This window comes from Oncorhynchus nerka, linkage group LG9b (genome assembly GCF_034236695.1).
Source record: "Oncorhynchus nerka isolate Pitt River linkage group LG9b, Oner_Uvic_2.0, whole genome shotgun sequence".
Lineage (NCBI taxonomy): Eukaryota > Metazoa > Chordata > Actinopteri > Salmoniformes > Salmonidae > Oncorhynchus > Oncorhynchus nerka.
In genome coordinates this window covers 4,868,445-4,895,867 of record NC_088424.1, presented here as the reverse complement: position 1 = coordinate 4,895,867, position 27,423 = coordinate 4,868,445, and the positions used below count along the sequence as shown (strand labels likewise).

The 27,423-nt window shown below is 42.0% G+C and overlaps 1 protein-coding gene across 1 annotated transcript; it reads right to left on the bottom strand.

The window, feature by feature from the left end:
* Positions 1–4,635: 4,635 nt before the first annotated feature.
* On the bottom strand, positions 4,636–20,110 carry LOC115114151 (V-type proton ATPase subunit d 1-like). The gene is made up of 8 exons (XM_029642167.2): positions 19,908–20,110; positions 18,949–19,120; positions 17,693–17,871; positions 16,691–16,770; positions 13,357–13,434; positions 12,882–13,058; positions 11,730–11,804; positions 4,636–10,490 (listed from the first exon to the last, which is right to left on the bottom strand). The coding sequence occupies exons 1-8, from the start codon at positions 20,035–20,037 to the stop codon at positions 10,329–10,331; spliced, it is 1,053 nt and encodes a 350-aa protein (XP_029498027.1). The 5' UTR covers positions 20,038–20,110; the 3' UTR covers positions 4,636–10,328.
* Between the last annotated feature and the right edge of the window lie 7,313 nt (positions 20,111–27,423).

The window sequence follows — 27,423 nt, the reverse complement described above, 5'->3', positions numbered from 1 at the left end:
GGCACTGTATATATGCCCGCGAGCCTCTTGCCTAAGCACTCCCTAGGTGCCTTCCCCTTCCTCCCTGGGAACAAACTAAACAGAATATTACAAACTTTTTCTCAACAAAAACCGAGAAAAACTAACTCAGGACATTAAAGAAGCTCTGAGCAACAAACTAACGCAGAACTTAACAATCAGCTCTCTCAGCAACAACTAACACAGGGTCAGCTCTCCAATCATCAATGGGGGCCGACCAATCAGCTGCTTGGGGAGAATTTCAGGAAGCCATTTCCTGAAACACACACTCACAAATACACAAATTACAACACAGAAACTGGGGAACGTAACACCTTTTGATAACAATAATGACTGTTTTGGTTTACTGAGAATCGCATGTCATATTTATTCCGGTGTATGGTAGAAGTAATTAGTGACTCCTTCACTGTCTCCATGTTGTTCATTGTCTTTGATTGTCTATGCAGGTGTGTCCACTGGTGTCCTAGGGACCAATGACAATGAAGCAGGAAATGACTTCCCTCTTCCTGATGGCTCACAAGCTGACAACATGGCTGACTTTATGCACAGCTGGCAGGTAGGACAAGACACATTTGACACATTATGGCTTTACAGTTATAGCAGCCTACATAAATAATAAAATGTATGAATGTGCTTTTCATTCTCATTCCCATGTGTTTGTGCTGACAGATCAGTCCTGAGTGTGGCAGTGTACCACAGATAGCAGAGCCCTGTTCTAAGACGACTGCCGATACTCTGGGCTGTGACTTTCTCTTCTCTGCCCGTGACTCTCCACTGGGCTCCTGCTTCAGAGTGGTGAGGACAGCTTTACACAAACACTTTAATCAGACAGGGTCCGGGCGAAGGTGGGCACTGCTGCCCTGTAGAGGTGGACCTGGTCATAAAGGCTGTTCAAGTTCAGGGTGGAGTGGTGGGCCAGGTATTTGGTTTTGAGGCACAGTCACGGGAAATACTTGTTTACCCACTGTTTGGTAGCAGGGTGGAAGTCTTTTCGTGGTAGCAAGGTGTAGATAACCACTTGTGCGTTGGGGAAAGTAGAATAAGCTTTTTTAATCACTCCCTTCAGTGCTGTGGCCACCCTTTCCTGCTGTGCTCTCAGGTTGTTTGTGCCTGTGTGTATTATTATGTGGCTGGGTGACCCTAGTTGGTCCTCAGACAGAAGGTCTAGGGTGCACTGGGCGAACCTAGTTGGTCTTCAGACAGAAGGCCTAGGGCTCGCTGGGTGAACCTAGTTGGTCCTCAGACAGAAGGTCTAGGGCGCACTGGGTGTTTGGACACCAGAGTTTAGACACTGTTTATTTTCTTGTATATATTTCCTGTTTGAGTCTATAAGGAGTACAATCTGTGGCTTGTGAATGTCCTCCGTGGGTGGGTGGGTGTTGTCAGGAGCGCTATCAGGGTGGCTGACGGGGGTGGGGGGGTGCTCAGATGGGGTGGGATCCCTTGGGCTTGGGGTTCTTCATTTGTCTGTCCTGCTGCGATGTCGACGCTATAGTCAGGGTCTGGGGGTGGACTGTTCTGCTGTGGTGTCGAGACTTTCGTCGGGAGCTGAGGTGGGCTGTTCTGCAGGCTTCTCTGCTGTGGTGGCCACCTCTAATGGGTGGTTCTCTGTCACACACCATCCCACCTCACCCTCTCCTCCAGCAATCTGATCCTTTCATCTAGTGTTCTGTTCTTCTCCTGCTCTTTCTCCTGTTGATGTTGTCTTACCACAGTCCAGAGTGCAGATATGTCTCTCTCCGTGTCTGGTTGATGGGGTGTTGTTGAGCTGGAGAAATTTTTGTGCTGACTGAAGTGTGTTCACCTCCTGTTCTAGCTCCACCTGCCTTACCCCCAGCTGAGTGAATGTATCCTTCATTTCAATGAGGGAGTAGTACTCAGTGCTGGAAGGTTGACATTCTGCTTGAGGTTGCTCGTCTGTGGGGTTGTTTAATGAAGAGGTCTGGTCTGACACGCTCGGGGTATCTTTCTCAAGAGAGATCCTGTTGAGCTATCTCTTTGATAATGTGAAAGTCCAGCTGAAAGTGTTTGGGGTTTCCCTGTACCATTACTGTTCCAGATTTGTACACGTTCACATTTTTTGACTCCGAGTCCTCGTTGTCTAGTATCCTGAGTTTCCACCCATCGGAAACACCCGCCCTCTTAACAGATGGGTAGTGTGTTAATATAGTACTGTGCCATGACAGTGGATGGTCTGTGTGGAAGATGAATTTGCTTATGTTCCAATTGTTATAACAGTCAGCAAAAAGTGTCTCTTGATTTTCCATAAGGAGCTTCATTTTGTACTCTTTTCGTGCCTTATCATATATATATATTTTTTTACAATTTGAGGGTACTGTATTTTAATTACCTCTGAACACCAGGAGGCGGCTTCAAAGCTCTCTGCATTTGGTTGGTGTAGACTGTGACTCTTCTGCCATTGTTGGGCTCAAGGGCTTTGACACCTCTCATTTCACACGTCAGTGCTAATTGAAGTTGTATCTCTTTGTCCTAGCAAGCTTGGTAGCGTTAACGTAGCATTCAGTCCTTATAAAGTAAAACATGTCATTGTAATGTATTTGTCTTGGCTTTTAAAAATGAAAAAAAAAAAAAAAGCTTCAGATTGAACATTACTTACTCAGTTCCAGGTTGGATGGTGTTTTCAGGTTTCTGTTTGTTTGCCAGAACATTTGCTGTATAGATTGGGAATAATAATCCTCCGTAGTAGCAATGCTTCCAGGTAATTCCGTCCAATTCAGGCTGTAGGTTTGAAGTTTTGATTTGGAGTGAAGGTTACGTTGTATAGGGTAGCATCCTGTATATGACCCTGCCGAAGAATCCAAGTTTATATATATTTTAAAACATGCTGAAAAATGCAGGAGCTCATCTGCTCTCTCTCGCTCTCTCTCTCTCGCGCTCTCTCTCTCTCAGGTGGACCCAGGCCAGTTCTTATCAGTGTGTGAGAGAAGCCATTGTGGCTCTGTCTCGGGCCACTCCGGCGCATCGTGTAAGCTAGCTGCTGCTTTTGTATACCTCTGCCAGAGAAACTACGTCCCCTTAGAGCTCCCTGTCCAATGCAGTAAGTATGACGTACAGCTAACTCCATAGAGTTGCAGTGACGAGGGATTGGAGTAACCTGGCTACCACGGTCTTATGACAATACATAACATACATAATAACCTTATATTGCGAAATGCTATTCTTAGCTTGTGTTTCTTTTCTCTTTTTTTCAGTTCGAGTATGAGGCACTTCCATAATGTTACGATTGAGTTTAGGAATCATTGCACGCGCGATAGTACACCAGAATATGTGTGAGGCTCCACTCCTCCGCTTAGGCAACAAAATAATAACGGCAGCGGGGCAGACGCCACTGCGGCGTCCATCTTTAACAGTACTGCAGATATGTTTGTTGCTTTTTGTAGGGTGTCCAGAGTGGGTGAAAATGCACTTGTGATGAAATTTCACTTCATTATGTCATAAAAATGCATTTTACCAAGACAAATATGATTATTCATGTTCTGAATCATTCAGTGGATTCTTTCTCTAACATATCATTATATCCCAAAAGTCCGATTTTGTAACCTAATACACCTGACATAGCGATGTACGTTTCTCTTAACATCTTTTGAGGATTTAACATTTTGTGGGCGTCGTCTTCAAAGTTGTCTACGCGACGGCACAAAAAAATAAATGAGCATGCCACGAGCTAAAGTAAATATAAAAGGCTTGATTGACATTTCACCGAGATACACTTATTTTTGTGAGAAATCTTTTTTTTTTTAAAGAACAAAAATAGATATCCATCTCAGTTATTTAACAGACTCTCTTAACCAGAGTGACTTACAGGAGCAGTTAAAGTTTAGTGCCTTGCTCAAGTGCACATTTTTCACAGAGTCGACTCTGAGTTTCTAACCAGCGCTCTCTGGGTTACTGTCCCAGCGCTCTCTGGGTTACTGTCCCAGCGCTCTCTGGGTTACTGTCCCAGCGCTCTCTGGGTTACTGTCAAAGCGCTCTTAACTGCTAGGCTACCTGCCACCTCTATAGTGGTTTATGTCCTGCGGATTTCAGAAGAGAGATGACAAGTTTAACGTGAAAGTGAGCCTTTCAGGTAGCCAGTAGCCTTAATTCTTGCACAGAATCCAGCCTAGCTAACGCAAAGCAATTTTCCAGATTTTTGACCACTGTTTTCCCTCTGGCCTCCATTGATTTAGGCACACTAATTCTGGCCATCCTACAAGAGTAAAAACTCCAATAACTTTGAATGGATTATGATAGAGACATGGGGTTTGGACCATTGGTACACAATAACATCATTTTACCCATTGGTCGAAATATGTTTTTGATTGGACACCCCACTTGAACATCCTTTAAGCAATTGTGTTTTGGATTGATTTTTTTTACTATGTTATTTTGCCTTGTAAAACTGCTGATGTTTTTGTGTACCTTTGATAATTAATATGTACAGTCATTTTTGTTTAGATAGTAACATTTATGAAACCTTTGTCAATGTGAGAATAAAGTGGACAATCCTAAAGGAGTATTAAACATTGTTCCTTAAAGGGCCAATCATCAGTTGAAACAATAACAAAGTGTTCTATGTAACGGCTGTTGGAAGGAGAGGACCAAGGTGCAACGTGGTATGCGTCCATATTTATTTAATGAACACAGCAATAACAAAGAGAACGACCGAAACAGTTCTGGCTGGTGCAGACACACAACAGAAAACAACTACCCACAAATCATAGTGGGGACACAGGCTACCTAAGTATGGTTCTCAATCGGAGACAACGATTGACAGCTGCCTCTGATTGGCTTAGATGGAAGGGGCTTGTGGAGGGTATGCAATTCCCCTTAAATAAAAGGGCAAAAAGCATACCCCTTGTTAGTTTAAGATTTTGAAGAGGAAAAATTGGCTCCTGATAATATAAAGCATGTTACTGATGCTTAACGCTACAATGCGCTAGGCTAGAGAAAGACGATAAAGATTCTTATGCACACGGGGATATCTTTGGTTCATCTCTATGACGTTCTGAGGATGAGATACGACCTAAAGACGACGAGTAAAAAAACAAACATAGGAAGCAATCAATTGAGCTAATTAGGCCGCAATGCACACAATGAGTTAGATAAAATATTACAATGTACATCTCTGTCTCGGTTAACAGCTCAGCCTATAGGTCTACACTTAGCCTACTTGTAAAGCTTTGTGCATGACCTAGGTTCTAGAGCCATGTTGAAAAAGTAAACAACAGACGGTTCATGCACAGTTTGGAACGGCTGAAAATGTCCTTTGGGAAGATTCTGGAAGAATGGTAAAGAGAAATGAAAAAAAAGCCAAGTCTAATTTCGAGCTCTGCTTCACGTTTGGGTCATACGTCATGGACACGCTGTTGTACGATTGTCCTAAATCTCAATCATGTGATTACCTCAGTGGTTGAGAAATCGAACAATATAGTCAACACGTAACTTTCGCACAGATAAAAACAAACACTTTTGTTTTATTTCAGAAGCTGGGAAGGGCTGTAATATGTCCCAGGATTTCCCCCACAGGTTAGAAATTATCTGGGATTGGGACTGCTGAGAAGTAGGTGTGCTTTAAAAACGAAATTGGAACCAGTTCCTACATCTGTTACAATTAACCTATTTACAGCGAAAGTACTGTTCTCCTCACTCTGAGAGAGTGTCTTTTAGTCTCTTTAGAGTCACATTAATGCAGCGCTAGGAAATCAGCTTCCTCTACTGTTTTGATGAGTGGTCTTCCTAAAGCACTCACACCCTCAGATCTTGCAACATGTTTTACAGTGCGTTTGGGTTTCACCAGAGCCTCAAAGGTGTCTTTACAGTCAAACATCACATTTTCCATAATTTATTTCCTGTAAAGTGGTAGTGCCTTCTCCAACCACAATGATTTGCACATTTTCATGGGCATGTCCGGAGTGCTTTTAATCATATTAACCAAGTTACTGTTGTATGCTTCAAAAACAAAAGCTTAATGGGCCCACAATAAGACCCTGTTCCTCACATTCTGAGCCAGATGAAGGCAGATACGGATATTGAATGACACATTCTCTATGTACCCAGGCATTTCGTGGTACTTACTATTAACCCACAGCGACATCATAGTTCTTGCCACTCCAAGAAGAACTGAGTGTATGTAATCGGACACGCAAAACAGACAGCCCCTTAACACCCATTACAGGAGCGCTTTGTCTGAATTTCAGTTCTGGGTTCAAAACCTGACTGGTAGGAATACACACGAGAGGGGCCGACTCTTTTCTCTGTATATATCAATGATGTCGCTCTTGCTGCGGGCGATTCCCTGATCCACCTCTACGCAGACGACACCATTCTATATACTTTCGGCCCGTCATTGGACACTGTGCTATCTAACCTCCAAACGAGCTTCAATGCCATACAGCACTCCTTCCGTGGCCTCCAACTGCTCTTAAACGCGAGTAAAACCAAATGCATGCTTTTCAACCGATCGCTGCCTGCACCCGCATGCCCGACTAGCATCACCACCCTGGATGGTTCCGACCTTGAATATGTGGACATCTATAAGTACCTAGGTGTCTGGCTAGACTGCAAACTCTCCTTCCAGACTCACATCAAACATCTCCAATCGAAAATCAAATCAAGAGTCGGCTTTCTATTCCGCAACCAAGCCTCCTTCACTCACGCCGCCAAGCTTACCCTAGTAAAACTGACTATCCTACCGATCCTCGACTTCGGCGATGTCATCTACAAAATGGCTTCCAACACTCTACTCAGCAAACTGGATGCAGTCTATCACAGTGCCATCCGTTTTGTCACCAAAGCACCTTATACCACCCACCACTGCGACTTGTATGCGCTAGTCGGCTGGCCCTCGCTACATATTCGTCGCCAGACCCACTGGCTCCAGGTCATCTACAAGTCCATGCTAGGTAAAGCTCCGCCTTATCTCAGTTCACTGGTCACGATGGCAACACCCATCCGTAGCACGCGCTCCAGCAGGTGTATCTCACTGATCATCCCTAAAGCCAACACCTCATTTGGCCGCCTTTCGTTCCAGTACTCTGCTGCCTGTGACTGGAACGAACTGCAAAAATCGCTGAAGTTGGAGACTTTTATCTCCCTCACCAACTTCAAACATCAGCTAACCGAGCAGCTAACCGATCGCTGCAGCTGTACATAGTCTATTGGTAAATAGCCCACCCATTTTCACCTACCTCATTCCCATACTGTTTTTATACTGTTTTTTATTTATTTACTTTTCTGCTCTTTTGCACACCAATATCTCTACCTGTACATGACCATCTGATCATTTATCACTCCAGTGTTCATCTGCAAAATTGTATTATACGCCTACCTCCTCATGCCTTTTGCACACATTGTATATAGACTCCCCCTTTTTTTTCTACTGTGTTATTGACTTGTTAATTGTTTACTCCATGTGTAACTCTGTGTTGTCTGTTCACACTGCTATGCTTTATCTTGGCCAGGTCGCAGTTGCAAATGAGAACTTGTTCTCAACTAGCCTACCTGGTTAAATAAAGGTGAAATAAAAAATAAAATAAAAAATTGACCTGTCTCCACAGCTGTGTCCTTTGGGAACACAGAAACAAGCACCCATATCCCCCAGTATATTGTATTAAGATAATTAACATAGGTCGGGCAATGGAATCACAAACTACTACCAAGGGACAAATATGTAGAATAGCATTCATAAAACAGAGGGAAGAATATTTTTTTGTGGGGAAGTTTTTAACAATTAGTCCACCTTCATACAGCAGAATTACAGTATGTCGCCATTTTAACGTGACCCATTAAAAGCACTATCCAAATCCATTGGATGTAGTGTCTTGGTATGAAGGGATCGGGAGACTGGCGCAGGAATGCGTAATAGGGTTTTTTATTGACCCAAATTACAGCGTGCCATTTAAAGGCATGGGGACGAAGACCAAACAAACACAGGGTTGAAACGCAAACAAAAGAGCGAGGAAGAGCGGTGTAATATTGTTGTGTGGTGGTACTATACATTTTGTATTGTAGATATGTAGTGGTGTAATATTGTTGTGTGGTGGTACTATACATTTTGTATTGTAGATATGTAGTGGTGTAATATTGTTGTGTGGTGGTACTATACATTTTGTATTGTAGATATGTAGTGGTGTAATATTGTTGTGTGGTGGTACTATAGATTTTGTATTGTAGATATGTAGTGGTGTAATATTGTTGTGTGGTGGTACTATAGATTTTGTATTGTAGATATGTAGTGGTGTAATATTGTTGTGTGGTGGTACTATACATTTTGTATTGTAGATATGTAGTGGTGTAATATTGTTGTGTGGTGGTACTATACATTTTGTATTGTAGATATGTAGTGGTGTAATATTGTTGTGTGGTGGTACTATACATTTTGTATTGTAGATATGTAGTGGTGTAATATTGTTGTGTGGTGGTACTATACATTTTGTATTGTAGATATGTAGTGGTGTAATATTGGAACTAATGGGGATCCCTAACAAATACAAATGGTGAAGGTGGACGGGAGATTGTGAGTGGGTGGTTACAAATTCTAATGGGGAGCTAGTTGGATAGATAGTTATTTTTTACTGATTTATTCAATTATGCCCACATGTATATGAAAATGAGTTGATATTATTCTATCAATATAAAAACAAACATATAAAAGGGCCCTATCTGCAGTGGTGTAAAGTACTTAGGGAAAAATACTTTAAAGCACTACTTAAGTAGTGGGTATTTTGGGGTATCTGTACTTTACTATTTATGTTTTTGACAACTTTTACTTTTACTTCACTACATTCCTAAAGAACATGTACTTTTTACTCCATACATTTCCCCTGACACCCAAAAGTACTCGTTAAGTACTTATTAGCAGGACAGGAAAATGTTCCAATTCACGCACCTATCAAGAGAACACATGGTCATCCCTACTGCCTCTGGTCTGGCAGACTCACTAAATACAAATGCATCGTTTGTAAATTATGTCTGAGCGTTGGAGTGTACCCCTGGCTATCCGTACATTTTAAAAACAAGAAAATGGTGCCATCTGCTTTGCCTAATATAAGGAATTTGAAATGTTTTATACTTTTACTTTTGGTACTTAATTATATTTGACCAATTCCATTTACTTTGATACTTAAGTATATTTACAAACAAATACTTTTAGACTTTTACTCAAGTAGTATTTTACTGGGAGACTTTCACTTTTACTTGATTAACTTTCTATTAAGGCATCTGTACTTTTACTCAAGTATGACAACTGGGTACTTTTTCCACCACTGCATATCTGTCATTTCAAAAAACACTAAGCTCAAGACCCTCGACATGAACACCTCCCTCTGCAACTGCATCCGGGTCAAACGCTTCAAGTTCCTTGGGGTTGCACATCACAGATGACCTGACATGGTCCAATCACACCACCGTGGTGAATAAGGCGCAACTGCACCTCTTCAACCTCCAGGCGACTGAAGAAATTAGGCATGGGCCCTCGGGTCCTCAAGAAGTGCTACAGCTCCGCAAACGAAAGCATCTTGACCGGCTGCATTACCACCTGGTACGGCACCTGCGTTGTCTTTAACCGAAAGGCTCTACAGAAGATGGTGCAGACGGCCCAATACATTACTAGGGGTGAGCTCCTAGCCCTCCAAGACATCTACACGGTATCTGAGGAAGGTGTGAAAGATCGTCAAGGACTCCACCCGAGCTAGCCGAGACTGTTCACTTTGTTACCATCTGACAAGCGGTATCGGATTATCAGGTCTCGGACCAACAGGCTCCAAGACAGCTACTACCACCAGGCCATCAGACTGCCGAGCTAACCCTAGCTGTCTCCCTGGACAGACCTACACCTTAGAGACCATCTACACCTAGATATTATTGACACCGGCTACCCACACATCCAACCCTTACACACAAACGTACTAACGTACTGCATTGTTGAGGGAGTTAGGACAAAAGGATTTCACTGCACCTTTTATACCTGCCGTAAACTGTGTACGTGACAATTACAATTTGATTGGATTTGAGAATTTTTTTTTTTTTTTATATATTTGACATGCAATTGTACACCTAAAGTCCCACCAAAATGTCTGGATTCCATAGATTGTTCTGTCTCTCGTTATACAATTGTTCATGTGCTATAATACGGTCAATATTTGAAGCCTTTTGTTTATAAAAAATAAAAAGTTGAGTACCTATGCAGCTGTTACATTGATCAGAACTGTATTTTTTTAACCTGTTATCAATTTTGACAACCGTTGCTAATATTACTCCTACTACAAAAAAAGGTGTGTAACCGCTCCAACAGACAGTGTGTTCGTCCTTTAGAAGATGGGGATGTAGTTGTCGATCTTAGACTTTTGTCTCTGTGTGACACACTCTGCGATCCAGACGATGTTGCGAGCCTCCTGCTCCTTCAGCTTGAGGTAGGAGTAGAACACGCCCAAATGGAACTGCTCCAGAAAGGCCAGCGTGTTCAGCTTCACCTGAGAGAGAGAATCATGGCGAATGTACACTACCTTTCAAACGTTTGGGGTCACTTAAGAGATGTCCTTGTTTTCCCGTGAAATGAGTTGCAAAATGAATAGGAAGTATAGTCAAGACGTTGACAAGGTAATAAATAATGATTTTTAATTGAAATAATAATTGTGTCCTTCAAAACTTTGCTTTCGTCAAAGAATCCTCCATTTGCAGCAATTACTGGCCCACAGACCTTTGGCGTTCTAGCTGTCAATTTGTTGAGGAAATCTGAATAGATTTCACCCCATGCTTCCTGAAGCACCTCCCACAAGTTGGATTGGCTTGATGGGCACTTCTACTACCCTGTGAGGTCAATAGGGTTGAGATCCAGTGACTGTGCTGGCCACTCCATTATAGACAGAATACCAGCTGACTGCTTCTTCCCTAAATAGTTCTTGCATAGTTTGGAGCTGTGCTTTGGGTCATTGTCCTGTTGTTGGAGGAAACTGGCTCCAATTAAGCTCCGTCCACAGGGTATGACATGGCGTTGCAAAATGGAGTGATAGCCTTCCTTCTTCAAGATCCCTTTTACCCTGTACAAATCTCCCACTTTACCACCACCAAAGCACCCCCAGACCATCACATTTCCTCCAACAACAGGACAATGACCCATTCCTCCAGCATCTTTTCATTTTTTCTGCATCTCACGAATGTTATTCTTTGTGATCTGAACACCTCAAATTTAGAGTAAAAAAGGTCCATAACACCTTTTTCCAATCTTCCTCTTGTGTGTCTGTGTTATTTTGCCCATCTTAATCTTTTATTTTTACGGACCGGTCTGAGATATGGCTTTTTCTTTGCGACTCTGTCTAGAAAGCCAGCATCCCGGAGTCGCCTCTTCACTGTTGACGTTGAGACTGGTGTTTTGCGGGTACCATTTAATGAAGCTGCCAGTTGAGGACCTGTGAGGTGTCTGTTTCTCAAACTAGACACTCTAATGTACTTGTCCTCTTGCTATAATGAGGCCTCTGTACGTCTATGTAGATATTCCATAAGAAATCAGCCGTTTCCAGCTACAATAGTCATTTACAACATTAACAATGTCTGTCTTTCTGATCAATTTGATGTTATTTTAATGGACAAAATGGGCTTTTCTTTAAAAAACAAGGTCATTTCTAAGTGACCCCAAACTTTTGAACGGTAGTGTAGAATGTGCATATAGACCACATCCTCAGTCTGAATGTATTGCATGAGATGAATCTTACCTCCCGCTCAAAGAATCTGTCCTCCAGGGTTCTGGAGGATCCTGCCTCAGGTTCATCAAATATGAGTTTATAGTCCTGGAGGATATCAAAATCATATCAACTAATAAGACATAATAACTATAAGACATGATGTATCTAATACAACAGTATCAGACTGTAGTCAGCTTAGACCATGCTGCAGTAGTCTGATTCACTGCATAAACAGAGTGTAGTCAGCTTAGACCATGCTGCAGTAGTCTGATTCACTGCATAAACAGAGTGTAGTCAGCTTAGACCATGCTGCAGTAGTCTGATTCACTGCATAAACAGAGTGTAGTCAGCTTAGACCATGCTGCAGTAGTCTGATTCACTGCATAAACAGAGTGTAGTCAGCTTAGACCATGCTGCAGTAGTCTGATTCACTGCATAAACAGAGTGTAGTCAGCTTAGACCATGCTGCAGTAGTCTGATTCACTGCATAAACAGAGTGTAGTCAGCTTAGACCATGCTGCAGTAGTCTGATTCACTGCATAAACAGAGTGTAGTCAGCTTAGACCATGCTGCAGTAGTCTGATTCACTGCATAAACAGAGTGTAGTCAGCTTAGACCATGCTGCAGTAGTCTGATTCACTGCATAAACAGAGTGTAGTCAGCTTAGACCATGCTGCAGTAGTCTGATTCACTGCATAAACAGAGTGTAGTCAGCTTAGACCATGCTGCAGTAGTCTGATTCACTGCATAAACAGGGTGTAGTCAGCTTAGACCATGCTGCAGTAGTCTGATTCACTGCATAAACAGGGTGTAGTCAGCTTAGACCATGCTGCAGTAGTCTGATTCACTGCATAAACAGGGTGTAGTCAGCTTAGACCATGCTGCAGTAGTCTGATTCACTGCATAAACAGGGTGTAGTCATACAAAACGCAGCAGCACAGAGAGTATAGAAATAAAACAAATATTCAGAAGGTGTAATTCTCGAGTTAAGTTAAACCCTGCATTATAAATCTTACTTTCATTATACAGTAGTAGTCCAACTGATGGGGGTTGCGTTCATTAGGCACCGAACAGAAGAACCCCGAAACACGGAGGGACTGCCTAGAGTTGTCCTATATGTAATGCCTAGTTTGGGTTGCCATTGTCATTTTATTGACATTCTTCCATTGCTTTGAAACTCACAGGGTAGTAGTCGGCCACAGCTTTGACCTGCTCGTAGTCCTCTGCCCTGGCCAAGAGACGGAGCCCCTCGGGGTACAGTCTCCCACAGGAGGGGTACAGGGCGCTCCTCCCCACCCCACTCAGGTCTGTCCCGAACGAGTTCACTGTGATGATGAACGCACGCCGGTCGGCCTCAAACTGCAACATACACACAGGAAGTAAACCACAAATCCCCACAGAGGGGTAACACATAGAAGCTCACTGGCAAACACACACACACATATAAAACACAGACAGCGAGAGAGAGAAAATAGAAAGGGTCACATGTAAAGGTTAAACAAATAGACCGCAGACAAATAGAGAGGGTAAACACATGCAGTATAAGTTTACAGTACATATACACTCTCAAAACACACACAGACACACACCATAAAACGGCTCATTCAAACTGTAACTGGTGATGTCTCGGGTAAGAGGAACGAATGGTTTAGAATACCTCCAGGATAGGACACATGATGTTCTTTGTGGCTCCTCCACTCTCCTGACAGAATTTGTAGAATGCCTCCAAATAAGCCTGTTTAAAAAGAAAAGACACCCTAGAAACAGACGTTTCTGTTTCACTTTTCTAAAGGATGATGATAAACATGATCACCGTCGGGAAAATAAGCTCAAGAGCAATCACCATTTTAGCCGTGCTTGACTATAAATCAAATCAACGTTTAGGATCGACACAGTAAAATCGCAAGAGTTCATTTAACCCCCATGGAGTCAAATGTAACACTATTTTGGGGTTTATATGGTCCCACCCCCATTTTGTGTTTACTCTGGTAATGAGTTAAAGGTACTACACCTAGAATTTCCTAGAATGTGGAAGCTAGGTGAATTGCAACAGCAAACACTTCCCCGTAACATAGCAAAGACTAGCCTTTTACTTTTGGCCCACCAGCATCACTTTGTTAGTAAAAAGACACAGTATTTCACATCGATTTAGATGGTACAATGATTCCTTACACTATTCAGTGCTTGTTTTATCACATAAACTGAAATTGAGCGAACAGTGTATCATTTTTGCAACCAAGAAGTGACAGAGTGATGATCACTGAAGATCACTGACGTGGTGACTTGACCTCGCCGACCATCAGATGCAGGTACCATCAGTCCAGCAAAATAAAAAGGCAAATGATTTCAATTCATGCTCCACAGTGCCTCACAAGTGCTGAACCAACTGACTATTTTGTTATCAAAGCTCGAGTTCTGAAATATAATATGGTCTGATTAACAACATTGGCAGGCCAATCATATAGCCAATATGCTGCGATATGTATTAGGCCTACAGTCCAAACCTCATTCCTATAAAAAGGTTTCTGTGAGGTTAACAGTAAAAAAAAAAAAATTAAAAATCTGTACAGCAGATCTCTGCTTGCTTTTTGACTGCGAAAGTGATCTTGACTTAGAAAAGGTTGGTGACCACTGACCTACACTGTGTTAATTGAAACAACTTTTCCAACCACTTACAATCAATGCGAAAACACAGATATTGAAACAAACAATTCTAAAAATCAACCTGCAACAAAGCATGCTGGGAAATATAAACACTGAGGCCCCTCCCACATCGGTGGATGACTCCATAGATTTAACTCCCTGTCTGGTTAAAAGTATTCCGCCTCAGTGAACTCCAGTTATCAACATTAACTCCAGGGTGTGTATCACTCTCTTGAGGGTCAAGATAACTCGCAGTAGAGTCAATTTAACTCAATGATCTTTAACACTGGGATTTAAACGATCCTTGATTTACTGGCGAAGCTAGTGTGTGACCTCTGTTATTTAGTTGAGTGTATGCTTAAAAAAATGTCTTTGCTTCAACTTTGATTTTGTTGTATAAACACATGCAGCATACACACACACACACACACAGATTTCTCTACTAGGTTACTGTAGGTTTTTGAATTGAAAATGTTATGATGTGACAACAGGACCTTATTAAATAGTTTGTTTGGCAGCATGTTTTTAGAGGGAACAGACTCATTCCTAGCCCTGTATAAAGGTTAAGATTGTGTGAAACATTTCTGTCTATTAGTGTATTTTAGAGTATTTTGTATTTTGCCACATTTGTTTATTTTAGATCCACCCCAACAAAGTTTGTCTATTCTATTCTGTTATGTTTGTTTAAAAATATATATATTTAAAAAAATGTATTGATAGTTATTGCTTTCTCAGATCTCACAGACACTTTCACTGTGATGTTATGACCTTAGAAGTCAAAGACAGAATTGGGACCCTGATGCCATGACCCACTGATTATGACATCAACACACATACATTGGAATACTGAGCTCTCTCATTACAGTTAGCTAGGACAGCCTGGCTAAGACAGCCAGCAACCATCTACCCTGGTAGAGGAAAAGCAGACTCTGGACCAATCATCTCCACAGGGCAACAAGACTCAGACTCCAGACCAGCCAGCTACTTAGACTCTGGCCCAAGAACATCTACAGGTTCCTGTTGTTTTGATCCCCTTGGAGGAAGTTGTTCTGCTGGCAGATGAGATCCCGGCCTTGTTCGAGGACACAGCTCCAGTTGTGGGTGTCATCCAGACCTCCCTCAAACAACATGCTCCCCTGGTAGACCAACCATCTTGACAGGACAACCAAACTCTGGAACATGGAATCCCAGCCAGTGGAAGACATTTGGACCTCCTTGCTCCCTGCTCCACTGGTAGACAACCCTCTGACCTCCTTGCTCCCTGCTCCACTGGTAGACAACCCTCTGACCTCCTTGCTCCCTGCTCCACTGGTAGACAACCCTCTGACCTCCTTGCTCCCTGCTCCACTGGTAGACAACCCTCTGACCTCCTTGCTCCCTGCTCCACTGGTAGACAACCCTCTGACCTCCTTGCTCCCTGCTCCACTGGTAGACAACCCTCTGACCTCCTTGCTCCCTGCTCCACTGGTAGACAACCCTCTGACCTCCTTGCTCCCTGCTCCACTGGTAGACAACCCTCTGACCTCCTTGCTCCCTGCTCCACTGGTAGACAACCCTCTGACCTCTTTGGACAATAGTACCATGAAAGATGACCAATGGACCTCCCAGCAACAAGGGTATCGAACCTCCTGCAAGCATGATGGTCACATTTCAACCTGTCTGAAACCAACAGATGACATGAGGTCCCTCCTAGAAGCAGCTGCTCAACAGGTCAATGGCCTTGTGATCTCCCTGGACCAAAATGGCTAACGGAAGCCGAAATGACTATTTTACCTAAGATGAAAGTTGGCCCTTCCTAGAGCAAAATACTACGATATCCAGACCCCAATGGGGAAAAGTCCTCTACCCAGGGACCATTTTCCAATGTACTCCTTTACAACTGCTCCATCCCTCAACAGTACATTGACCACCTCAATTAGAACCTCCACAATGGTATGTACGCATTCAAATATCATACAATATGCATTTACATACGGTAAATACATTGTGTTCATTCTACACTCTTCCAGCATTGTATCACAGTTGTATTGTATCAGTCAACAGTACCATTTAAGTCTCGATTAAATGTACTCTGTACCAGAACCCCCCCGTATATAGCCTCGCTACTGATATTTTATTGTTGCTCCTTAATTATTTGTTATTTCTATTTGTTTTTCTTAAAACTGCATTGTTGGTTAAGTAAGCATTTCACTGTAAGCTATTGTTGTATTCGGCACATGTAACAAATAACATTTGATTTGATTTACATGACATTTTGGAGACCAGCTTCAATCCATGCCTGTGTATGGTGGTGCTCAAACTGTGAGGAAATGCAGAGATGTTTTTACATTCAATTGATTTGACATCACCTTGTACAGTTTGTTTCTCATGATCTCAGCCCCCATCTCGTCCAAGTTGGCCTCAGACACAGCATCCTGGAAGAACAGAGCTGAAAAGACAAAGTAGCACATATTTTTTTTATTTGACCTTTATTTAACTAGGCAAGACAGTTAAGAACAAATTCTTATTTTCAATGACGGCCTAGGAACAGTGGGTTAACTGCCTGTTCAGGGGCAGAACGAAAGATGTGTACCTTGTCAGCTCGGGGGTTTGAACTTGCAACCTTCCGGTTACTAGTCCAACGCTCTAACCACTAGGCTACACTCTTAGAAATAAAAAGGTGCCATCTAGAACCTGAAATGGTTCTCCGGCTGTCCACATAGGAGAACCCTTTGTAGAACCTTTTTTTGTGACTAGGTAGAACCCTTTTGTGTTCCATGTAGAACCCTTTCCACAGAGGGTTTGACATAGAAACCAAAAGGGTTCTCCCATGGGGACAGCCGAAGAACCCTTTTGTTTCTGAGAGTGTATAGATGAGAGTGTAATAAACCCAGACCCAGAACACTGACACGTCCATAAACCTTCAATAGCAATAGGAGAAGTTGCAGCCACAGGGTTGATACTGGTGAGCAGCAGGAGGCAATGTTAAGCCATCCTCTGAGTTATTACGTACCCTCTTCAGGGGAAGCCTACTCGCTTCTAAATAGTGCAAGCATGATGCCTTTTAGTGCACTGCTTGCGGTAAGCTCTAGAAAACTAGGTGAGTGGACATTCTGGTCAATAAATGACTTATAGCTTATTAATAAGGAAGCCTAACGATAAAGATTCCAAAAACAAGCAAAAAGCTTGACGTATTTTGTCAACATAATATTCATGAAGCATGTTTTGGATTTCATATTCATATTACACTAGATTTTCAAAGGTTTTCATAGATATTTACGTTATAGATAGTCAATCTGATATTTATTAGTCAGTCCCACTGGCACAGATGCCCACTGATGCCCACAGAATATGCCCACTGTAGTGATTACCCAGAGGTGTGTCCACCAGGATGGCACAGTAGAGCTCAGCAGGTGTGCGGGCGATGCCAACCGCTGCCATTTGGTCAAACATTCCCAGTGGGTGGCACCGTGGCAGAAGCTCTGCCACGTCCCTCTGCTTCAGGGCACCGGTGATCAACATCACCACGTTGTCAATCATGTAACTGTAGCTGCAACAGGGAGGAGATAAGGACAGACAGGGGAGAGAATGTGGACCTAGTTCCATTTCTTTTCAAATTATTCATTTTCCTCCTTTCGTAATTCCATCCAACATCCCAACACTTTATGTTTTTGTTCAGTTTCTCAATGGTTCACTGGAAAATATTCATTGACGGCCAAATAGATTGCAAGAAGAGGAAGGAGAGGAGGAAAAGGGGAGAAATGAACTTGGTGAGATAAAGTATAGAACAAGTAAAAAAGTTGACCCTCTAGTACTTGTGTTTCGCATATCTCAGATTTGTAAAAATGTGTAATACATTTGGAGCTGTAAGATTACTGGCATACAAGCAAGGTACTTAGTCAAGGAAGGTGTATAGATTACTGGCATACAAGGAAGGTACTTAGTCAAGGAAGGTGTATAGATTACTGGCATACAAGGAAGGTACTTAGTCAAGGAGGGTGTATAGATTACTGGCATACAAGGAAGGTACTTAGTCAAGGAGGGTGTATAGATTACTGGCATACAAGGAAGGTACTTAGTCAAGGAAGGTGTATAGATTACTGGCATACAAGGAAGGTACTTAGTCAAGGAGGGTGTATAGATTACTGGCATACAAGGAAGGTACTTAGTCAAGGAGGGTGTATAGATTACTGGCATACAAGGAAGGTACTTAGTCAAGGAAGGTGTATAGATTACTGGCATACAAGGAAGGTACTTAGTCAAGGAGGGTGTATAGATTACTGGCATACAAGGAAGGTACTTAGTCAAGGAGGGTGTATAGATTACTGGCATACAAGGAAGGTACTTAGTCAAGGAGGGTGTATAGATTACTGGCATACAAGGAAGGTACTTAGTCAAGGAAGGTGTATAGATTACTGGCATACAAGGAAGGTACTTAGTCAAGGAAGGTGTATAGATTACTGGCATACAAGGAAGGTACTTAGTCAAGGAAGGTGTATAGATTACTGGCATACAAGGAAGGTACTTAGTCAAGGAAGGTGTATAGATTCCGTCAGACAGACAGGCAGGCCTACAGAGATGGACAGACAGATAGCCAGACAGAAGTGATTTATCAGAACACTCCTACGTGATGTAGTCGAGGAAGGTGGAGAGGGTCGGTAGGGAGTGAGCGCGTAGGCAGCGGAACTCAGTCAGAATGTTCTCTTTCAGTCTGTGGTCAATGAGAGACACGGTCAGGTCCTCGTTCCCAGCGGTCAGGAGGCTGCCGTAGTCTGTACTCTGCAGGTGGAGCTTCATGTCTACATTGAGATATTGTTAAAAGACACAAGTCATACGTGGACAGGAGATTGAACCATTGATTCCATGAGGGTGCCTTGTGGTGCTGGCAACTCCAATAACAATCTGAGTACCCCTAGGTGTAGCAATATTAATTATAGCAGCCTAAGTGTTGAAAATACTATTTTGGTCCAGTTCACTATTTTAGAGCCAATTCAATAGTGAATGTTGGTGAATGATAACAAACCCAAAAGTGAATATTGCAGAACGATAACACGTTTCGTCAACGACAAAGACAGAATTTGAAATATTTTCGAGACACATAAAAAAAGTATGCATTTCTATTTGTCTGTAAAACTGTGAAATGATGTTTTATGTCTTTCATAAGTCACATAGAATTTTGCTTGACCAAATCTGTAATTCCAGTCAGTCCCAGTTGTTGACTGGAAGTTAACCTTTAAAGTTATGGGTCATTATCACTCTATTTTAAAGACTATAATTGACCCCGGTCAAACTGCCCATAACTCGCTTCCATTGTTTGGTGAGGATGACGACGACTAACGAGGAGTACACACACACTTGCTCCCATGTACACACGCATCCACGCGCACACACATTTCAGCCACAGTTTAGGCCGGAATTCAAGCAAACCACATTGTGCAAAAAAATCGCATTGCACTAACTTACTCAATATATGGATATCTGTGTAATTGCAAACTATACGTAAAGCCAAATACTGCAAATTACACAGTGGGTTATAGACCGTAATTGGTAAACAAAATATTCCACAATACAAAAACCTCAGCTTACCCTCTAGTGTGTCACATTGGGCCAGGTTGTGATAGTCGGACCGAGTCAGTATCCCGGCCTTCAGTCCTCGTACCAGCCCCTCCAAGTAACCATGGTCCACATTGAAGCTAAGCTCTGGATACAGCGACATTCTCCAAAACGACAAGTTAGTTCATCGGCCCTCTCTTGTTGTTCTACAAAGCTTTGGCTTTGTCTCTCCTCCAACTTCCCTCTTTTCTGTCAATGACTAATGCTCATACAATCCTTCCCTTCCTATGTGACACTTGTAAGAATTTCCATGGCTTTTGACTATTTACATAAGTCCTATATCCAGCATCTGGGTTTTCTCCCTGACTCAAATCATTGGACTAAATTGTAATCCGGAGAATCTGTTCTTCTATTGTTTATTTGCAAATGTTCATGCAGGTTAACTTTAACTGCAGAGAAATGTGAGCAAGAGATAAGAGTGACGTTTTTTAAAGATGCTTTACAGAAATGTTGCTTCTGAGAATTGTTGCCCAAAAGGGACAGAAATCTTGCACATAAAGTACCTCATTGGACAGAAAGGGACACCCCTCCCCTTAGTAAATATATTGTTTGCCTAAAACTAAGGATGCGTGTGGTTTGCAATACCAGAAAACTGAACAACAACAAAACAGCCACAGTGCTGAAGTAAAAAAATAAATCCGATGGCCCGTGTGAACTCTGGGGTCGATCAAGGGGAAAACACTGTTTTCACCACCAGACAGCCGATTAGCACTCATACAATGGCCTCTGACCGCAAAGCTAAACAACAGCAGAAAGGAGAACATTATTCATCTTCTCTAGATTCATAAACCTCTCCCATAAAACATGCATGGACTTCATTTTCAATGGCAAACATTTTTTGGGCCAAAATGCCAGCCACACACACAGATCCACAGGGTTCTCCAGTTAGCATTCGTCCTGAGAGAGCAGATGACACCATTTGACACAAGTCAAGAGTAAATCAATCTTAACGTCAACGTATATGGGGGTGGGGAATTAGAGTTATGGTGTGGAGCCCGTGGTCTCTGTCCCCTTGGTGAATGTATATATCACAGTGTGAATGAAGCCTCGGAGAGGGATGTGGGACTACGTCAGACCAGCTCGAACAAAAAGGGGAATCAGGTGCTCAACTGAGAGACTTAATCATGTGTGACTGTGTGCGTCTCATGTCTATTAGACAACACTTTGCTTATTTTCCACAGAAGTAAGGTGTGTGTATGTGTGTGTGTGAAGGTCTGATGGAAATTTCCTAAACAATAGGGGAACATCTTGGGTCTATACTTGCGAACGTTAGAAAACGTTTTTCTCCATCTCAAAATGCGCATCAGCCAATTGAAATTGTCAACATTGTTGCAGGTGATAATACGCTACATGTTAGCTGTTCCCATGACATAACCTGGCACATTTAGCTCTATGCTAACCTGAAAAGGGGGCAGTGTTTATTTCCTGTAACATATTTCGCATCAGCCTATCAAATATCTTAGACTTATATCCACCAACCAATGGCATTTCTTAAAATAGATCAACTTGGCTACCAGGGTGATATTTAAAACCTGCAAATTCAAGGTTTACTTTTGTTAAACTTGGGGCTCTATTTTAACAAACGTAAAGCAAATGGTACATCTAAGTGCTGGTGGTAGCTCTATAGGTTAGGGGCGTGTCAGAAATATTGTTGCTATTTTCACAGCCATAATTATGGGCTCAGTTGCTGGCCGGAGTTTTGATGAATAAACAAGTTGTGGGAGGGTCGAGGCTTAGCCTCTCATTGACCAATCAGAACCTGCTCCAGGGCTAAATATATGGTTGCTTCAAGTTGTGTATTTAAGGTCTTTCATGTATTGTGTTCAATGAGTTGTCATTACTGCTGTTAGCCCATACAAACGCATTGAATAACATATTCACTATATGTAACAACAGTCCCAAAATAAATAATCTAGAGGTAGTTTGTTCTGAAGTATCTGTCCTTTAATTTACAGATATAAGAAAGATCAGAATTGATTTTGTATTTCTCTTTTTTTAATCTTATTTTTGTCACTCTACAGTCTCCTTATATACTTCCATACATTTTTTCAACTGGTACTGGGGGCCCTTCAGATGAGTCTTGTGAGGCCTAGAGGGGTCATAATAGTTTATAGTTCAAAATGTTCGGACTCTACAGATGACTTTGTGAGAAGACCGATTTTCGGGATGTCGCATGGTCTGACAAACAGCGCTCTACCTCCATCACCTTTCACCGCAGATGTGGAAGTGCGACATAGGCCGGATGCACTGGATTGAGATGCATCCAATGCAAATAAACATATCTCTATCTTAAACTGACAGATTTTGGTAGGGATATTTTTAATTGTGCTCATTCGATTTTTGCAGGGGCGTGGACATCGACCTTAAATAGCTTGCCCCCATTTTTTGCAAAATATGTTGAACAATGTCGACTGCAAAAATGTTCTAGTTGCATTGCTTAAGTATGGAAAGAAAGAAATGGTTAAACATAGGCTATAGCATTCACACTGATATAGGGGCCTGCTGTAAATTGCAGTTTGGACATGCCAAACGTAGTCAATAAGCAAGATTAAATTCACTAGGCTATTGATGAGGCCTAAAAAAGACGTATAATTCCAATCAAATTATAATAAAAACGAAACAACAAATTGTTTTAAACAGGCTATGTCTCAATAGAGTTAGGCTCCAGGCACCATAATTGCTCCCCGTGGGCGTATAATACTGTCACGGCCATCAAAAGAACTGGACCAAGGTGTAGCGTGGTGAGCGTAAATTTGATATTTTATTCGAAATGACGCCAACAAAAAAATAAACAAAACGTGATGCTTAAGGCTCTGTGCCATCAAACAACGTTAACCTCCCACAAACACAGGTGGGCAAAAAGGGTACCTAAGTATGGTTCCCAATCAGAGACAACGATAGACAGCTGTCCCCGATTGAGAACCATATCCGGCCAAAACATAGAAATAGAAAATCATAGAAACACAAAACATAGAATGCCCACCCCAACTCACGCCCTGACCAAACCAAAATAGTGACGCGAAAAGGATCTCTAAGGTCAGGGCGTGACAAATACAGAAAAGGCAATGTAGACTATGGAGGGTTGTTCACAGGAGCTGGATAAAGATCCAATATGAAGGGAAAGGGGGAATGTCCACTCTGTTAAACTGCTGCCGATTACGACGTTTTATAAACACATAAACACACTTTTCTAGAAGTTGAATTGTTGGCACGCCACGGACGTTCTCGCCATAAAACCAGGATGGTGAATAATTCGAATAGGTTTGCTGGTTTTCATTTAATTGTATTAAAACCAATCTGTTTTTTTATACATGGAAAATGTAATGATATCATAAAATTGTCAGGATAAAAAAAAGACAACGCTTTGCTGTTGTACCAGCCTTCCTTAGAGTAGGCCTAGGGTAAAGGGTAGCCTGCGGAGGGCATGGGTTTTGAACATATGAAACAGAGGAAAAGAGGAAAAGAACTTTTAAATACGAGGTTCACTGGTATTCACAGAGGTTCTTATCTCTCGTATCATGATGGGCATGGATACATGTGGCCTACATCAAGGCTACATGTCTCCATGTATCTCTGTTCGTTAAGAATGACCTTGTCATCCTTCTCTGTTTCTAGGGGTGCTGGCAACCTAGTTTTGAGTTTCCTGTTGAACAACACCTCTGCATGAGACAGACCATGTTTTAGTGGAGTAGCCCTGTAGTTTAACAAAGCTAGATTCGGATCTGTCCTCGAGTCGAGAGCTTTCTTAAGCAGTAGTTTTATTGTTTTGGCACCTTTCTCGACTAACTCATTGCACTGTGGGTACAGTGGGCTGGATGTGACATGCTTCAACCCGTACAGTTTAGCAAAAGCTGAACAGCTGAACTGTGAGGAGTCCGTACGGACTACGCCCACAACTCCATGGCGAGCAAAGAATGACCTAATGTGAGTTATCACCTGACTAGCAGTAGTGTCCTTCAGCAAAGCTCTCTGGGTAATGAGAGTAATAGTCCATCAGTAGAACATAGTTCTTGCAAAGAGATCTTTGCCCCATGGTTTCAACACATTGTTTTCCTCAACCCACATTGGCTCTTTGCTCTGTTTTGACCTGTAGAACATGTAGGCATGTTTCACAGTCTCCGATTGTCTGCTCTATATCATCATTCACCTTGGGGCCCGAATAACACGTTGTTTTTGCACGTCGTTTTGACTTTTCCATGCCTAGATGGCCCTTGAGCATTTTAATCAGCATGTTTTCTGTAACACTTGGTATCACAATTGTTTTAACCCTTAAACAGAATTCCATCAAGTACAGATAGCTCATCCCTGTATTGACATCAAGGGTGTGGGATAGCTTGTAGAGACCACCCGCATGTTATGGCTTGAATCACCTTCTGCAAGCACTCATCTTCTGCAGTAGCACGTGAAATAACTGTCCACATTTCATCTGAGACTGAGCAACTCTTTCTGATAAGGTTTACATGTATGGTCTGGTCCTGCTCGTATATCTGGGTTGGTTCTGAGCTGTCAAAACCTCTGGACAATGTGTCTGCTACTAACAATTCCTTCCCTGGCCTGTGGCCTGTCATGTTTCAGAAGTTTCAGAAACAGTCTCTGTACCCTTGGTGGTGTGTATGCTAGACCCTTCTTTGCAATAGTAACCAAAGGGTTATGACCGGTTTCAGCCCCACACTGTCTTACCATAGATAAACAAATGGAATTTCTCACATGCATACATCAGTCAAAATGCCTTTCTCAATCTGAGCAGAGCCCTTGAGGCATATGCGACTGGGCGCCATCTAGTGCCATACTGATGTAACAACACTTCCCCTCAACCTGCTTTAGAGGCATCTGCTGAGCTTTTGGCTTTGCGCTTTTCATCACACTGTCGAACCCTCAGTATTGGAGCCGTTATGATTAATGCCTTGAGCTCCTCAAACTCTTTCTGGTGGTTACTGTTCCAACACCGCTCCAACATAGTCTTCTCATCAGTGTGTGAGTTGCCTGATTAGATACACATTTGCCCACATAGTTAACCATACTGAAGAACCTTTGTACACCCTCTTTGTCGGTAGACGGGGGTATGTTCTTGATGCCTGTCACTTTGCTCGGGTCTATCTGAACACCTTCACATGTTAGTTTTCACCCAAGTAGGTTATTTCTGAATTCACATTTGTCCGCGTTTAGCTTTAGCCCATTAGCTCTGGCTAGATCAAATGCTGCTTTCAACCTTGTGTTGTGTATTCAAGGGTCTGACCCCATATTTGTGCACACTCACACTGTTGGACTGTCCTATGAACGCCTTCTGGTGCTGAAGTGAGACCAAACTGGAGCCTTTTTAAATAAGTACTTAGCAAAAGGAGTGTTGAAAGTACAAAGTACTCTCCTTGTCTAGATTGATCTGCCAAAACCCTGAGGAGGGATCTAGCTTGAGAAGAATTTAGCCCCTGCTATGTCCCTGAATATCTCCCCCTGGTAGGCAGCTGAAACACTTCCCTTTTCACATGCTTGTTTAGCTCAACTACTACTTGTGAGTGGACCCATTCAGTAGGTTCTTCTACTTTGTCTATCTAAGGACTCTAGCCTTAGTAGCTCGTAGCTCTGCTGTTAGCTTGTCTCTTAATAATAATGGTACCTTTCGACAGTGTCTACAGCTTTAATTTTTCCCCCACATTTTATTGTGTTACAGCCTGAATTTAAAATGGATGAATAGAGATGTTTTGTCACTGATCAACACATAATACCCCATAATGTCAAAGTGGAATTATGTTTTTTGTTTTTTTATTTAACTTTTTAAAACATTTTTTTTTTATTTTATTTTTTTACAAATGAATGAAAAATGTAAAGCTGAAATGTCTTGAGTCAATAAGTATTCAACCACTTTGTTATTTGATTTGATTTATTAGGATCCCCATTAGCCGACGCCGATGTTGACAGCTAGTCTTACTGGGGTCCGACACATAAGGAAAAAGACATTACAGACAAAATACTTCACAATTTACATACACGTAAAAACATGAACATGTAGTGTGTGTGCTTGTGCATCTATCAGTTACACATACATGTGAGTATGGTGTTGTACCGTGAGGTGTTGCTTTATTTGTTTTTTTGAAACCAGGTCTGCTGTTCACTTGTGCTTTATAAAATGAAAGGGAGCTCCATGCACTGCAGTCATGGCTCTGTATAATACTGTACGTTTCCTTGAATTTGTTCTGGTCCTGGAGACTGTGAAAAGACCCCTGGTGGCATGTCTGGTGGTGTAAGTGTGTGTGTCAGTGCTGTGAGTAAGTTGACTATGTAAACAATTTGGAATTTCCAACACAATGTTTCTGACAAAAACAAGAAGTGACACAGTCAGTCTTTCCTCAACTCTTAGCCAAGAGAGACTGAAATGCATAGTATTAATAGTATCCCTCTAATTACAATGAAGAGCAAGATGTGCTGCTCGGTTCTGAAGGACTTGTGAAGTGTGGTGTCAAAAAAGCAGAGCATCTCTTTATTACATACAGACCTCTCTCCATCTTTACAACCATTGCATCTATCTAGGGTAACACCAAGTAATTTAGTCTCCCCAACTTGTTCAACAGCCACACCATTCATTAGCAGATTCAGCTGAGGTCTAGAATTTAGGGAATTATTTGTACCAAATACATTGCTCTTGGTTTTAGAGATGATCAGTACCAGTTTGTTACTGGACACCCATTCCAAAACAGACTGCAACTCTTTGATAAGGGTTTCAGTGACTTCGCTGTGGTTGCTGATGCATATATAGTTGAATCATCAGCATACATGGACACACATGTTTTGTTTAATGCCAGTGGCAGTTAATTGGTAAAAAAAATAGAAAAGAGGGCCAAGAGAGCTGCCTTGCAGTACACCACACTTTACATGTTCGACATTAGAGAGGCTTCCATTTAAAAAAAACTTTGAGTTCTATTAGATAGATAGCTCTGAATCCACAATATGGCAGGGATTGAAAAGCCATAACACATATGTTTTCTCAACAACAGGTAATGGTCAATAATATCAAAGGCTGCACTGAAATCTAACAGTACAGCTCCCACAATCATCTTATTATCAATTGCTTTCAAACCAATCATTAGTCATTTGTGTCAGTGCGGTACATGTTGAGTGCCCATCTCTAGAAGCATGCTGAAAGTCTGTTGTTAATTTGTAATACATTTTTCCAAAAGTTTGCTAAGCGCTGGCAGCAAGCTGATAGGTCTGCTGTTAGAACCAATAAAGGCCGCTTTACCACTCTTGGGTAGCGGAATGACTTTGGCTTCCCTCCAGGCCTGAGGACAAAAACTTTCCTCTAGGCTCAGATTAAAGATATGACAGATAGGAGTGGCTATAGAGTCAGTGTCAAGTTTGTTATTATTGATTGATAACAATATTTTTTATCCACCTCTCCCACACTAATCAAACTTGCAATGATTACATTTTTTATAGTGTACGTGAAGTAAACAGAGAGGTCTACTTTCTTGGGGACCTGAATATTGACTGGTTT

Excerpts from the sequence above, each read along its gene's own strand:
- LOC115114151 (XM_029642167.2), bottom strand. The coding sequence starts at position 20,037 with ATGTCGCTGTATCCAGAGCTTAGCTTCAATGTGGACCATGGTTACTTG. Across the intron at positions 13,435-16,690 it reads TGAGAAACAAACTGTACAAG|GCTTATTTGGAGGCATTCTA; the intron begins GTGATGTCAAAT and ends CTTTTTAAACAG. Across the intron at positions 13,059-13,356 it reads TCATGTGTCCTATCCTGGAG|TTTGAGGCCGACCGGCGTGC; the intron begins GTATTCTAAACC and ends TGTATGTTGCAG.